Source organism: Lepidochelys olivacea, assembly GCF_965140295.1.
Source record: "Lepidochelys olivacea isolate rLepOli2 genome assembly, chromosome: 11".
Classification (NCBI taxonomy): domain Eukaryota; kingdom Metazoa; phylum Chordata; order Testudines; family Cheloniidae; genus Lepidochelys; species Lepidochelys olivacea.
Window position 1 is genome coordinate 9,096,784 of NC_140421.1, and position 16,529 is coordinate 9,113,312.

The 16,529-nt window shown below is 44.1% G+C and overlaps 1 protein-coding gene across 2 annotated transcripts in view; it reads left to right on the top strand.

Annotated features, from left to right (window-relative positions):
- The window catches only part of GLI2 (GLI family zinc finger 2), a 253,069-nt gene that overhangs the window by 191,818 nt on the left and 44,722 nt on the right, over positions 1 to 16,529 (top strand). For both annotated transcript variants that reach the window (XM_084642885.1, XM_084642886.1), the window contains 2 exons: positions 10,041 to 10,243; positions 12,870 to 13,061. In XM_084642885.1, coding sequence (XP_084499011.1) covers positions 10,041 to 10,243; positions 12,870 to 13,061 — 395 coding nt within the window. The remainder of the gene's footprint in view (positions 1 to 10,040; positions 10,244 to 12,869; positions 13,062 to 16,529) is intronic.

Genomic DNA, 16,529 nt, shown 5'->3' on the forward strand with positions numbered 1-16,529 from the left:
TTTCCATACTCTTAGACCCCGTTGGAGCACAGAAAAGGTTTTAGATCAGCTCTCAATCCAGCCTTCACTCATCACTACTGTCTCTGACTGTGTGGGTGGATGGAGGGCAGTGGTGGCAGAGAGGCACTTGCAGAGAGACTATTTCGGTGTTAGATTTCTTAGAGGTTCAGCTTCCAGGAACGCCCAAGCTGATTTCATGCGAGACGGACAGGGTGGGCGTTGGGAAATGGCTCTACTCCTAGTTCATGGCATAAACAACTCCAGTGGAAGTTGGGCTGCTGCCCAAGCATCCGCTCTGCCAATTTATTTAAAAAAAAATTAAATGAAAGTCACACTATTTTTGCTGCACTTATTTACAAATTAAAATGCCTGAGAACCGCTAGTACCTCCTCCAAATACTGGTAGCCTCAGATACCCTCATCCCAATGGGGATTCACTTCCAAGAAGTAATGCTGCTACTGTGCTGATCAGTGGGGCTGCTGTTCCAGCACAAGGGACATAAAGAACACCTTTAACAGCATTGTGTCTAGCAGTAATGCCCAGGGGCATAGCAGCTCACATCCACCATTGTGAGTAGTGGTGAGAGGAATATGTACTTGCCAACCTCTAAGAGACATAAATAGGGATGTGTGCCCACTTCATTGAAATACACTGGACTGGGGGATAAAATATTTTGGTGACATAAGACTGGCCATACTGGGTCAGACCAATGGTCCATTTAGCCCACCATGATCCTGGGCCAGATGTTTCAGAGGGAATGAACAGAACAGGGCCATTATCGAGTGATCCATCCCCTTTCATCCAGTCCCAGCAGTCAGAGGTTTAGGGACACTCAGAGAAAAGGGTAGTGTCCCTTACCATCTTGGCTAAGAGCCATTGATGGGCCTATCCTCCATGAACTTACCTCTTTTTTGAACCAGTATACTTTTGGCCTTCACAGCATCCCCTGGCAACGAGTTCCACAGATTCACTATTTGTTTTGTGAAGAAGTACTTCCTTAGACGTTTCTTTCTGAAACCTGCTGCCCATTAATTTCATTGGGTGATCCCTGGTTCTTCTGTTATGTGAAGGGGTTTCCTTATTCGCTTTCTCTGCGATGTTCATGATTTTATAGACCTCGATCACATCCTCCCTTAGTCATCTCTTTACTAAGATGAACGGCCCCGGTCGTTTTAATCTCTCCTTATATGGAAGCTGTTCCATACCCCTAATATTTTTGTTCGTCCTTCTCTTTACTTTTTCCAATTGAGATGGGGTGACCAGAACTTCACGCAGAGTTCAAGGTATAGGCAGATCATGGCTTTATATATTGGCATTATATTTTTGTCTTATTATTTATCTCTTTTCTAATAGTTCCTATCATTCAGTTAACTTTTTTGACTACCACTGAACATTGAGCAGATGGTTTCAGAAACCTATCCACAATGTCTCCAAAATCTCTTTCTTGAGAGATGACAGCTCATTTAGAACCCATCATTTTGTATGCATAGTTGGGATTGTTTTCCAATGTGCATTACTTTGCATTTATCAACAGTGAATTTCTTCTGCCTTTTTGTTATCCAATCACCCTGTTTTGTGAGATCTCTTTGTAACTCTTTGCAGTCTGCTTTGCCATCTCACTGTTTACCCCTTTTCCAGATCATTTATGAATATGTCGAACAGCACAGGTCTCAGTACAGATACTTTTCAGAGTAGCAGCCGTGTTAGTCTGTATCCGTAAAAAGAAAAGGAGTACTTGTGGCACCTTAGAGACTAGCAAATTTATTAGAGCATAAGCTTTCGTGAGCTACAGCTCACTTCATCGGATGCATCTCTAAGATGCCACAAGTACTCCTTTTCTTAGTACAGATACTGGATCGCTCTTGACTACATACTTGTTGCCATCCTCAAAAAATTCTAATAGATTGGTGAGGCGTGATTTCCTTTTACAGAAGTCATGTTGACTTGTCCCCAACACATTGTGTTCTTCTCTGAGTCTAATCATTCTGCTCTTTACTATAGTTTCAACCAATTTGCCTGGTACTGAAATTGCCATGATGGCCTCTGGATACTTTTTTAAAAATCAGCATTACATTAGCTGTTCACCAGTCATCTGGTTCAGAGGCTGATTTAAGGGATAGGTTACATATCATAATTATAGTTCTTCGGTTTCATATTTGAGTTCCTTCAGAACTCTTGAGTGAATACCTTCTGGTCCTGGTGACTTATTACTGTTTAATTTATCAGTTTGTTCCAAAACCCCCTCTACTGACATTTCAATCTGTGACAGGCCTGACCATGCTGAATTGAGATGTTTGGCACATATGGGCTAGGACTGTAAACTACTGAGCCACTGAAAATCCTCCACTCCCTTTTGGAGAGAGTGTTGTCTACTGGCTAGAGAATGGGACTGGGGAGACAGGACACTTGGGTTCTATTATTGGGTCTGCCTTTTATTTGCTGTGTTACTTTTGGCAAATTTACCACATTCCCCATTTACCTAGTTGTAAAATGGGAATTGTACTCCTCACATGCCTCACAAAGGGGGTTGTGCATCCAGGGGTATGACTACACTGCAACTTGGAGCAAGTCTCCCAGACCGGGTGGGTAGATTCATGCTAATTTCCCTGGAACTAACATGCTAAAAATAGCAGTGTAAAAGTTGCTCCTCCAGTGGAGACTGGGACTAGCCACCCGAGCTCAAACCCAGGGTGGGCTTCAGAGCCTGAGCTGCAACATCCACATTGCTATTTTTAGTATGCTAGCTTAGTCGGAGCTAGCATGAGTCTGTCTACCTAGGCTGGGAGGCTCGTTCCCAGCTGCAGTGCAGATATACCCTTGCAGGGCCAGATCCTCAACTGGTGTAAATCAGTGTAGCTCCACTGAAGTCAAAGGAGAGAGTCCATTTTGAAGATGCCAGGTGAGGATCAGGCCCATAACTCCTCCTTCTGTACTAAGCAGTTGGAGACCTTCAGATGAAAGGTGCTACAGCAAAGTATTATGTTACTGTTCAGGGGGAGCAGATTTTTCAAACCTCTTAGGCCCTGACACTGCTACACAGTGAACAAAGGTTCTTAGGGATAGATGGATTTTTTTTTTTCCATTTTGGTTGAACTGCCTGATGGAGACTTGATAAAAGCTTTTTGTCCTGCTGAGAGGCCTGTCAGTTTACCGTAGTGCCAAAGAAGAGACCCAGTACTGCCATTTAGCATGAGGCCGCTGCCCAGATATGGCTCTTACCGACTACAGCATGTTTAATCCATTCCTCTGCTTTTAGGTTGTCTGCATATTTTGGATGAATTGACACTGATTTCAACAAACTTATTTACCCTGATTTTGTTTTGCTGCACTAGGGTGGCACAGGTGGTAAGAAGATTAAGCAGCTTTCTTTTCCTTTGATGCAAGTACAATTGGGGAGTTACTAGACCCCTAGGAAACCACCAAAAATTCCTAGTTTCCCACTGATTCTATGTGTCAAGTGTCAACTGTTAATAGATCTTCTTGCTGCTGGTGCTATTCCTACAGTCCTGTCACAAGCCAACTGCTGAGCTGCCTCGCCTCCCTGCATCTGTGGAGGATTGTACATCAGACCCTGAAACAGCAGGGTGGCTTTCAGCACTGACAAGTAGGTGAGAACAATGCACCGGTGGAGAGAACTATTGACAGCTGTGGAAATAATCTAAGGCTGCAAATAATGTTCTGAGAGGCACTTTTCCTGATGCCATCAGTGTTTAAAGAGATCTCCCCGCTTTATCTCCAATCCTGGTCACAGATATTCCTAAGGGACTCAAATCACTGCCCATGAATGCAAGAAATGTTTGCTGCTTCATACTCATATCTGTAGATGCCTAACGGTTCCCTTCCATAGACAGCAGATTATTGGAGCAAGGAGAAAACATCTAGTAACCCCAACACTGCCCTGTGCATTTTTCAAGGCGGTTCCCTCCTAGCTGTCAACAATAATTTGTCAGTAACTGATCTGAAGAGACGTGTGAGTTAGTGGCCTGAGAGCTCGAAAGTTCTCTGACATTAGCTCTGCCACCAACTCAGTGTATGGCGTTAGACAAATCAACAGACTTTCCCCGCCTCAGTTTCCATGTCTGTTTAAAATTTTAAAAAGAGGGGGGAGGGGATAACAAATAACCTTCTCTGCTTCCCAGGGGCATTGAGAGGGTAAATTGACGAACGCTTATGTGCCTCTTGGAAGATGTAAATCACTACAGAATAACTGACTGCTAATGATATACATTGGGATTTTGAAAGGAGCCTCAGGGAAACAGGCACCCCGCTCCCATTTCCAAAGCCTATTTGCAAAGTGCAGCCCCAGCTGTGTTGGAAATATACATACGGTGAAATCTTGGCCCCATTGCGGTGAGGGGCAGTTTCGCAGATGACTTCAGTGGATCCTGGATTCTCCCTCAGTATGCATGGTCAGGTGTTTTCTTCATGCCGTCCCAGGGTCCAACAGCGAGAACAGTGAATAATTTTACAAATGTGTTCTAACATCATAGGTCTGTGGGAAAGAGTGTTAAGGAAATGCTTAAAGCACCCACAGCTTCTGCCTAGAACCAGTCCTTTTCTCCCTGTTAGGTGAATGCAGCCTTGGGGGTTGCATTTGTGGATGTGATGTGTGGGGTGGATGCTGTCATGTATTTTTGTTAGGGATGGTCCAGATTGTTCCTGAATATGGAATGGGGTATGAGGAGGAGAGCCAAACAGTTGGGATCATAGTGTTTAGAGATGGAAAGCGGAGAGCTGTTTGTTTCATTCCATATCCCTGCCAAAGCTGGATATAGTCCCTGGAGAGAGGGCATGGTTTGATCTTGTCGGTCAAATATGTAGGTCAAATTTTGGCATAGATGGATACAGTCGTCAGCGACCCTTCAGCCTTTAGAACACAGATGGGGAGGCAGCCACGCTGCAGGTGTGGAAAGGACTAGTAACAGGGTGGAAGAACTTTCAGGGATGGGGATACTGCAGCAGGGGAAAAGCTCTGAAGGTGACCAGGTTTGATCTTGTAGTTAAGGAACCATACTGGGAACCAGGTGACCTGGATCCTATTCACACCTTTGCCCCAGACTACCTCTCTGACCCTGGGCAAGTTATTTAATCTCCCCGTGCCTAAATTCACCAGATGTAAAAGGGAGCTAATAATACCTTCTCCCCCACCCCCACCCCATCACCACCCTTTGTTCATCTTGTAAGCTCTCTGAGGCTGGAACTGTCTCTTTACTATGTCTTTGTACAGCACCTAGCACAGTGGGGGCACTCTTCTAAACTGAGGCCTTCAGGAGCTTACCAGAATTCAGATAATTAATAGTAATGGATGGGGAGCAAATGGCTACTGGTGAAATGGGAAAGCAAGTTGTGAGGAGAAGACAGTGGCCTGAGGAATGGAGGACCTTATCCCCAGTACTCTTAAGGATTAATATTAGTTGGTAGGTTTCAGAGTAACAGCCGTGTTAGTCTGTATTCGCAAAAAGAAAAGGAGGAATTGTGGCACCTTAGGGTTAGGGTTGGTAGTTAGTTGGTAGTTGATGATAGCCATGCTACTTTGAGACTTGTCATGGTAAGCGATCAGTATCCCTGAGCTGCTTATTATAATTACTTTGTGTTTCAGTAATCTTTAGAGGTCCTAACAGAGATTTCGACCTGATTGTGCTAGGCACACTACACACATACACAGTAAGATAAAGTCCCAGCCCCAAAGAACTTACAGTCTCAATAGATGAGACAAATAAAGAGCAGGAGTATTACTATTCTACTTTTAGGCTACGTCTACCTTACACACCGCTTTTGGTGGCATTCAGGGTATGCGTAACTACGCGCTGCAGTGAAAAGCAAGCTGGGTCCACACTACAGTGTATAGTTACAAGGCTGCCAGAGCCTTTCCCTGCTGATGTAGGCTTTACCTGCAGCAGGGAAGGGCTGTAGCAGTGGGGAGCTGGCAGAGCCTTTTCCCATTGCCTCCCCTCTGCCAGAGTCCTTACCAGTAGAGGGGAAAGTCTCTAGCAGCAAGGAATTGACTGAGCCTTTCCCCACTGCAGAGCCTTTCCCTGCTGCCTCCCCAGTGCCAGAGCCTTTCTCCAGAGTCTCTTCTTGTGGCGGGGGCGCTACACAACTAAAACCAGAAGTGTAGAGGGAACAGCACGGATTGAGCAAAAAGATCTGTGGCGGGTATGTACTCAGGTACATGCCCACTCCCTTCAAGCATGTGTATTCTTTACTCACCTAAGCCATGCCTCACTGTCTACACTGCTATTTAAAGCCATGCTAGGGGGGCGATTCGAGTACACGCTATACACGCCGCTGAAAGAATCATGTGCTGTAGACCGTAGCCTTACAGATGAGGCACAGAAAAGCTAAGTAACTTGCGCAAGGTCACAGAGGAAGTCTGTAGAAGAACTGAAAATTGAACCCAGTTCAGTTGGACCTCTGAGTCCATTTCTTTAACCACCAGGCTAACCTTGTGCTCTGTTGCCGGCTGCATTTCCATTTGTATGCCTTTTGGTTGACATCTTGGTCATTTTTCTCCAACTTTACCTTTTTGGCCAGGCTGGAGTTTTCCTCCTCTGAGGGACTCAGAATCTTCTGCACAATTTAGCATGGAGAAAATGAATAGCGAGCCCTGCATATTATTAAATGCATTTACAATGTCGGCCTCACAGTTTGATCACAGTAGCCTCAGAAGGCTCATAGACCCACTAATACATAGTTTCAAGCCTGCATCAAAGAAGTTCACAACCCCATTGGGAGAAGCACTGACTATTGATGAAAGAGGGAACTTACTGTATATGTAAGAAAACTCTTTTCATGGCTTATATATTAAGCCAGGCTCCACGGGTTGGGGTAGATTGGGGCTGCTTTTAATTTACATTCCCCCTTGCTTATATTAAGTCTTCATCAGAAGAAAAATTAGTCAGATGTTTTCTTAATGACATCACTTTTTTTAAAACCCATTTCATTTTTTCCAGATGAGGTGGTGGAGATTGTTAGAAGTGATGTGAAACTAAATCTGGAACAGAGACTTTGATTCACTTCTCTTCCCCCCCCCCCCCCACCCCACCCCACAAAATAAATTGGTAGATTTCATACACGGTTGACTTATTAGCAGCAACTTCGACTGTTACACAAATCTTAGCTCAAGCTTGGCTGAGCCTTGCAGGCGTGCTGCTATTGTAGATGATGTCATGGCTGAAGTACAGAGGATGTTAACCAGCCACAGTACACTGGGCTATGTACATAGGCCACACAGTTTGGAACAAGGCAGTTTTGGAAACTGACTAAGTCACCTACATAATTTTGGTAACCAAATGACATAGTAACAGGTTATGAGGTTGAAATCACTATGTGATCATAAGTTTGTCTTTCAGTACTATAAAATATAATGGGCTTGATTCTGCTTTCAATTATTGCACTGTGAATCAGGAGTGATTCCAATAAAACTTGTGTGTATGTGTGTGTGTTTTGGATACTGATATACCCTTGTAATGACAGCTTTTTGCTGCCTTGTATTTTACACTGGTGAGAGGCAGACTTTATCACTACAGAGGAGTATTTAGAACAATATATATATATTTTAAAAGACATTTTAATGTATTACACATCAGCAAAAAGTGTTCAAACACTTGCCAGATTTACTAATTTATCAGAAAGACAATGACAAACACCCTCATAAATTGCTGACTGAGGCTATAAAGCTTGTGTTACTGTTCTGTGCGGCTTTGTGGATATCCAAGTATTATAAATAAATAAAAAGGCACCTGAATTGTTGACAGTATAGGGTGAAATCTGTATCTTGAAGTTCAGGTGGCATGTCTAAGCCTCTCAGAGAGCTTCACTCTTGTGGCTACATACACATGTAGAGAGACAGATATTTGCGCTCACACACACTCATGGGAATACTTAAATATTCTTACGCAGAGTCCTGCATAAAATGTGCTACCATTTCCAGTGCTTAGACCAATGCCACTGAGCTCAGCCCTTGTTCCAGCCACTCTCTTATCTCCTGTCATTCACCCACTTAGATTCTTTACGCTGATAATTCTGCATCTTTCCACTACCCTTTACCCACCAGCATGCTGCCAAGCCTCTGATCCCATACATCATAAAATCGTGCTTCACGATCATCCTCAAAACCCATCATCGGACATGCTCTACCCCTATCTTTCCACACCAACCCTCATTAGATCTAAATCTAATTTAAAAGGGATCTCACATGATGTAGACCCCTCTCTTTCCTCTTTGTCTACTGTTACTTTGCCCTGTTTCCTGTATGTAGCTAAGACTGTAACCTACTCAGGACAGGGACTGCATTTGTTTTCTCTGCATCCACCGTAAATAACACATGCCACCAGTTCCCTCTCCTGGTACTGTAGGTTTTTTTGACAGAACTCCCTTTGCAGGTTTATGAAGGGGCTGAACACTAAGGCTGAGTTTAGACTGGCATAATACAGATCCTGTATTTATCCCCGAGTGATAGGAAGGATGAAGGCTGTATGGTAGATTGAGCATGCATTATTGTCACTCGGTTATTTAATAAGGATTGGAAGATATGATGGAGTAAACACCTGAGACCTCACTACACTACATCTTTCACCTTTGCTACTGCTGGTGGAGCTGCTCCAGGGTTGAAATACGGGTCTGATTTTTTTTTCTTATGTAGAAATGTCCAGATACCTAAACCTGCAGCATTTAGTGAATCCTTTCTCAGGTCAAATTCTCACTTTAACGGAGACTTTGCCTAAGCAGGGACTGAGGGATTTAGCGCTAAGGAGGCTAGAACAAGAAGAACACACACGATAAAATCTGATCAGAACATTTGCCCTCAAAATCTTAAAACAAACCTTCCAATGTGGTTTGAAAAAGTTTTGATTGACTTCTGCAGGTGGGTTATTTAGTCAGAGGGCGGCTAAGTGACTTGCCCCAGGTCACTCAATTCAGTGACAGGGTGTGGGATAGAATGTAGGAATTCTGGCTTCCCTGCTTTAATTACTTGGCTGTCCTCCCTCCCAAACTTCCTTCACTTCTAGACATTGCAAAGGCAGCAGCTGCTAGCCCCTGGGAGGTGCAGTTTCCTATCTGAGGCAGTCTCCTAGTAAGATGGGCAGATGAAAAAACTGTCAAAGAGCAAATAGGGATTCAAGGCCTGCTCAGAACAGACCAAGAAATGAAGCTCATCCTGTGGCTCACCTTCATGACCATAAATGTGGCGAGTGTCTGTAGCTTTTACATCCCTTTCTTGTCTAGCTCGGCTTCCTGAAACTTAGATTCACTACTTCTATTGGCTTTAGCAGTTTTTTCCAGGCTTTGAGCACAGAAATTCTGCCTGACTTGCTGGCAAGCACATACCTCTCCTGAGCTCCAGCTGACAAAATCTCTGTCTCTTTCTCTCTAGTTTTGACAAGTCCATGGTCTCACTATGAGCAGGTTTAGAAGAGAACAAAGGAGGTTCCTTTCCCCTCCCCCTTCCCGCAGGGAAGTGGCGATGGGCACTTTATCTTTTCTCTGTAAAGTTCATAGAGGAACTTGTAAAGAATAATTCTAGCACCTTGCACTTGCATAGCACCTGTTCTCCAAAGATCTCAGTGTATGTGGCAAAAATTCTTTAAACAGCCTTCACAATATCAATGTGAGGTCAGTATTGTAGAAACTTGTGGCCAACTAAGGCATCACATATGTCACTGTACTGTATTCTGTGGCCACAGAGGATTTCACAATAATTTATCTCTGAGTCTTTTGCTCCAAAACCAGTTGAGATAGAGGAGATTCTTCAACCACTATTAGCAGCATAAGATATAGAATAGAGCAATTATAATTCTCTCCAACAGGTGGCAGTGGTACATATATGCACAGTTTATATCTATTTTATAGAAGGGCAAACTGAGGTGCAAAAAAATTGAAATGACTTACCTAGGTTCACACAGTGAGTCAGAGCTGGGACTAGAACCCAGGAGTCCTTGCTCTCCAGCCATATGCTCAAGCTTAAAGAAAAAATGCACAAAGAGGTGCTAAAGAAATTGAAGACCAATTTACTGTATGTTTTTCTGTTTCCTTCACAGGCCTCCTACCCTCAGTGGCAGCCCCGTTATCTCCGACATCTCCCTTATTCGCCTTTCTCCTCACCCAGCAGGACCTGGTGAATCACCTTTCAACCCCCCTCACCCGTACATGAACCCCCATATGGAACATTACCTCCGCACCGTGCACAGCAGTCCCACTCTCTCCATGATCTCTGCCGCCAGAGGCCTCAGCCCTGCTGATGGTAAGCGCATTGCTGTCCTGACACTGAGCGTGAGGGTTTAAAGCCATAGCTGAACTACAGGCTGTCAAGTGGCTGACATGAAATGAGTTGTGCAGTTCTTAGATTGACTGTTGTTGAACTATGCCTCCTCTCAGCAGTTGGCGTAGGCTGGCACCCATATTGGCAGTCTCCACAGAGAGGGCAGAAAATGAATGCGCATGGCAACTCTTACGCCGAGAAGTGGTCTCTGGGGGTCAAGGTTGAAGCATGTAGCCAACACGGTGCTGGAGGAGTTTGCTCTACTGCTACTCGTGCTGTAGCTATTTTGTAGCTCTGGCACTTTTCACCCGCACTACATTCCCTATACCCGAAGGATCTACAGCTGCAAAGAATCTACAGCTGCTCTCTGAAGTGGGGAGCTGTTGTTTTTCCCCTGGTCTGTAACTACACATTTGTTTTGCATCATTGCATTGACAAACCAGAGCATGAGAAGAGCTGTTACTGTTGGATTCTGTTATAAATATTTTGCTTAAAATTATGTACCATTTTACTCCAGTCTCTGGTCTTATGAGCTTCACTGGCAGTGGGTCCCCAGAGGGACCCCGGCAGCCCTGTGACAGGGCTGCAGCTGTGCAAAGTGTTTGTTGTGTCTTTGCTCTTTACACAACACTAATGATATAAGGAAACATCTTGGACACAGTTGGATTCCAAATAACCACGTTTACTAACTATATACAAACACACAAGGCCTCGCTACGGATATATGCTGCTGCTTCGATTGCAGACACCACAAGTCGGTTCTTGTGGCGTCTGCAATAGAAGACAGCAGGCAGGGCTCACTAAGGGACCAAAAAACTACTTAAAGGGCTATTACACAGTTCCTGTACACTACAGCGGTTCCACATGGCGCTAGCCTTTCTCACGTGATGGGTGCCCTAGTGTAAGGGGGAGAGGCCACCTGACCCCTCGTTCCTCGTTATTTCTGCTCTCCTCCCTCTTCCCCGGGTAATCCCTGTGGAATAGTTCTTGCCCGTGTAAAGGGACTGTGAAAACCTGTGCATGGTGCATAGATGCGGCACTGACTGTAAATAACCCAGACACTTCCAAGCATCAGGCTGTATTCAGTATAGTTCTTACCTTCCCCATCTCAGCGAGCTGAGGCATCGCACAGGCTTACGGAGTGTTTGATAATGTTAAACGCTGTATATTTGAGGTAGGAGGCAGGGAGAAATGAAAAATGGGAGGCTCTTCAGTAAATTTCAGTAATTTCAGAAAACATTGAAATACAGGTGTACCCTTTTGAAAGCATAAATAGATAGAGAGCCCAATTCTCTACTTATGTAATGCTGGAGCTGCATCAATTTATGGCAGAAGAGAATATGGCCACAATATATATATATAAAATTCAGTACAGTCTGAGGTCTCATTTAGTTGCAGATGAGTAAATCAGAAGTATCTCCATAAGAAATCAATATAAAAAGTGTGTTTGTGAAGTCAAAATTGGACCTTGTATGTATCTACATAGAGAGGAAGGATGGTCCAGTGTTTAGGGTGCTAGCCGGGGACTCATGACTTCTGGGTTCAGTTTCCTGCTCCAATGCAGACTTTCTGTGACCTTGGGGAAGTCACTTAGTCTTTCTGTGCCTGAGTTTCCCATATGTAGAGTGACCAGAAAGCAAGGCTGAAAAACTGGGGCAGGGGGTGAGGGGTAATAGGCACCTATATAAGACAAAGCCCTGAATATCAGGACTTCCCCTATAAAATCGGGACATCTGGTCACACTACCCAAATGTAAAATTAGAAGAACAGCGCTTTCCTACCTCACATCAGTGTGGTGAGGAGATATCTATCGAAAGACTGACGTGTTTAGATGCTGCGATAACTGAGGGGCACGTCAATAGCTTGGCTAGATACAGGTACATGCACACCTTACAATGTGGCTTTTCTGTTCCTGTTAATTAGGTTTTGCTCACCCAAGCAAGTGTTAAGATTCCAAACCTCTGCTCTCAGCATACAGCAGAGAGGTTTTATTGCTCATGTATTTTTTTTTTCCACCGCCTTGCAAAGTGCGTTTCATTATTTGGCATTTTAAAAGGGGCATCGTGGGGTTTTTTTAGGCCATGGTAAATAAGTTAATGGCAAGCTAGTGGGGAGGCAGGTTTGAAAAATTACAGTGGGAAGAAAGTGAGTGTAATTGGCTTTGGCAGCCAAAATGGTTTTACACTGCCAGACGCTAAACCTAGCTCTCCGCATTAGATCTCAGCTTTAATTTCCTTGAGCTGCGGTTGTTAACTGGACTCTACTTGTCTTTTTCTTTGCTAATAGGCACCAAAGTTGATGCTGACAGCGTTTTTGCTGTGGGCTGGTCGGGCCTTCCAGACCCCTCCCCGCAGTGAATTCTGTTTTCATGTGGAAGGATTATTAGAAGGGGGAATGAGACATTGTTTATAAATGTGCGGAAATGGAAGAATGCAGAGGCCTCTTTTGTCCACAGAAACACGCCCAAACGCACGTCATTAGAGCACCAAACTGAGTTGTAACAAGGGGGCTTGGGGACTGTGGGGCAGACTGTAATGTCAGCACTGGAGTTTTACTTACTGTGAGAACATTTTCCCCATGTTTGTCTCCTCACTCTCTGCCTCTACAGTGGCTCATGAGCATCTAAAAGAGAGAGGCCTCTTTGGTTTGCCCCCTCCCCCTCCAGGAGCCAACCCTGCCGACTACTATCACCAGATGACGCTCATGGCCAGCCATCCGAATCCTTACGGGGACCTCCTGATGCAGAGTGGGGGAGCAGCTAGCGCGGCGCATCTTCATGATTACCTCAGCCCTATAGATGGTGAGTAGGGAATGTGCCTCCCCCTTGCTTGGGGGCAGCTCACAGAGGGTTCCTCTGGGGGAAGTTTACTCAAGCCTAGAGAATTGTTCTCCACGTGGATGAAAGCAGATGTTATTGTGTGTGGTTTCTCTGTGTTTCTAAAGAACATTAGGGCTGCACTGTAATTACTGGTTTAAAAAGCTGAGTTTAAAAAGTTTATCCATATACAAAAAACAATCATGACCATTTGGAGAGGCACCTTGGCTGCTAAATACATGGGAGTCAGCATGGTGTATGGTGCACTGGCCTGGGCTCTAGTCCCTGCCAGTGACCTGCAGTGTGATGTCAGACAAGCCACTTCACCTCTTTGTGCCTCTGTTTCCTTTCCCACCTTGTCTGTCTTTTTTGTTTAGACTTTTTTGTTTGCACAGGCTGCCTCTCATTATGTGTTACACAGCGCCGAGCGCAAGGGGACTTTAATCTTGGTTGGAGCCTATAGGGCCTATGGTAATCTAAAGTCTCAGACAAAATGTTAAAATGGAATTAAGGTTGAAAGTATATAGTAAAAATCATTACAGGGGTGTTGTAACTGTCCCCAAATCAGACGTTCTGAACCCAGAAAATTCAGAGTTAAGGGTATACTGAAAAGAAATAAAATCATGTTAAGGTATGAAAATGTAGCGTGAGCACCCACAGCTCTGCCATATAGCGAATCCGTCCATGTTATAACCTTACAATTATGATTCATGCTGTAGTTTCAGATTAGATTACACTGATTTTTAAAGGCGTAAGATTTTTTCTCCTCATGGTGTCTCACTCCATGAAAGACAATGGGGGGCTGCACAAGCAGCACTGAGGGCATGATGTGGCCTGCGGAATGTTTGTTAGAGGTGCTGATGCACAAGGAGAGAACCCAGCATGACTCTCTGATCCCATGCTTCTGATTGGCTCATGGATTAGTTCAGGCATTGAAACTGAGGTCTGTCTCAGTCCATTACTGCTTTAGAGATTCTACTTTTGATCTTTCAGACTTAAAGACTTTGATGTTTCATTGCTTTATAACTGACTTCTTTTTGCACTGAGGCTGCAGTGATGAGAGCTCATCTAAATTTCTAAATAAAAACAATTTCTAAATAAACACTTTGCAGCTGATTTCTGCCATCAACAATTAGATTCACCAAGGATCAGGATTCTAAGGGTATGTCTACACTGCAATCATCAGGCATCATCATGTAGGCTTTAATCTGGCTAGCTTGGGGACCAATAGCAGTGAAGCTGCAGCATCACAAGCATCAGGTGGGCCAGCCACCCAAGTATTTACCCACAGTTTTGGGTGGGCTTGTACAGCCTATGCTGAAGCCCAGGCTGCCATGGCTTCACTCTCCAGTAGCCAAGCTAGCTAGATTAAAGCTAGCTCAGGTATGACTACGCGAGCTGAAATCACACTCCATGATTACAGTGTAGATTTACCCTATAACTAAAATCCTGATCTTTTCTCTCTGGTACAGTTCTGCCCTTCCCCACAACCACAGCTCTCAGGCCCAAACCTTTGACAGGGTGTTTTGTTAGAAAGCAAAACAGGTGGTCAGTAATAATTTCCTAATGATCTTGCCTGTTAAAGGTTAACCTCTGTTGGTGCAAAGGGGCACCTCTGAGTTTTCCTCTGCAGATCTCCTTAGTCTTCAAGATCTGCATTTATTCTCTGGCCCTCCCTGCCTCCTCCTTGGTGCATTTCTTGAACTGTGTTTTGTTTCAGTGACTTGCAGCAGCTCACTGAAGTGCCAGATAAAGAGCTGGTTAGATAAACAAATATGGCTTTTGTAATACTAACACGGACTACTGACACTCAATGCACCATGGTTCTCATCCTGTAGGATACTTAGTGTCAGTCTTTTATCTGAAAGTCATATGGGATTTTCTGTTCTGCAGAAGGGTCTCTTACTACCTGGCTTCTCCTAGCGTAGCTCTGGAGTAAATCATGTAACAAGGTCCCTAATTACATGCAGCCACGTTTATATCGGTATCACACGGGAGGGTTGAGTTTTGCCAAGCTCTAAAGACTGGGATCAGCATTATTTTGATCCTTTAAAAAAGCTTTCTTGATCAATGACTGGAAAGCCCATCTGTAAACTTTTGGATTCCATTAATGGAAACTAAGCTATGAAGCAATAGTGGAAATAAATGAAGACTTGAAGTGAAATTCCACAAGGCCATTTTAAAGAAGAGCATGTTAAAAGCAGCGGGCCCCCCAAAAAATCTGTGGTCCACATGTGGAGTTTTATCCGTTAGTCTGGGATTTATTCTCTGATCATGTTCAGGCAGTCTGATTTATCTTTTCTCACTCCCCCCCAGCAAAGGCACTAGTAGTGAGATTGGGTCTGGTTATAAACTATGGCCCTGATTCAACAAAGGACTTCAGAACTTGCCTGAAGTCAATGGGACTTAAAAACATGCCTAAAATTAAGCCTTTGCTAAACAGGGATGGACTTAACCACATGCTTAATGCTTTACTAAATTGGGACCTAAGCCCTATAAAAAGGGCTTGGCAATGGCTATATCACATAGTTCATGTTCTGCTGGCTGGTTTGAAGCGCTGTCTTCAGTTCAGTAGCCTGTCTGATAACAGAGGCTTGGGTTCAGAGTTACACATGATGAGGGAACTGCGAGTCACCGAAACCTGGAGTGAAGTGGTTTGTTCTGAAACCATGATTTAAGAAACTGAACCCACCATTCCTTTTTTGTTTAACAGATTATTCCAATCATTTATTTAAATAAGTGACCATATAAGTACCTAGGTGGATAGTTTAGTAATAAAACAGGATGCTCTTCTGATGCGGGAATATCAATAGCACACATTAAATACAGACATGTTGTTGGAATAAATGTTACATTCACAGAGCGCCTTTCCTTCCAAAAGATCTCTATGTTGCCTTAAAAACTTTACAAGAATCGCTTCACCCTCCCCTGAAGTGCAGCCAACTCTAGGGTGGAGCATAACAGCTGTTAAACACCGCATGGCACAGTAGACTACAATAACACAAAGCCGCTGTGTAAAACTGAAAAAAAAAAAAAGTTTGGAAATGTACATTTCAAACGGAAAACCTCTCCTGCCCTGGATACTGCAGCTCACAGAGCAGGTACTCTGCTGGTGAGGGGAACCCATTTTAACACCCCCATCTGAACATTGGAAGGCTCATTTGGAAGTGAGACAGCTGCCTGTGATAGTTCTTTCATGCACTCTTGTCTGGGGCTTTCCAGTTGCTTTAGTTAAATCTCTGGGGTGATTCCTAGATAACTAAGGGCTTGTCTACACTGTCATTTTTTGCTACCCCAATGTCACTGCACTGAGGTGCAGCAAAAGTGTAGTCATCCTGCACTTGTGTGAACCCGTACTTTCACTGGTGCAGGTTCCCCTAGTTTCAAACCTTTGGTCACCCAGAAGGCCAGTGGCAGAGCTGAGAATAGAACCCAGGTCTGCTGAATAAAGAA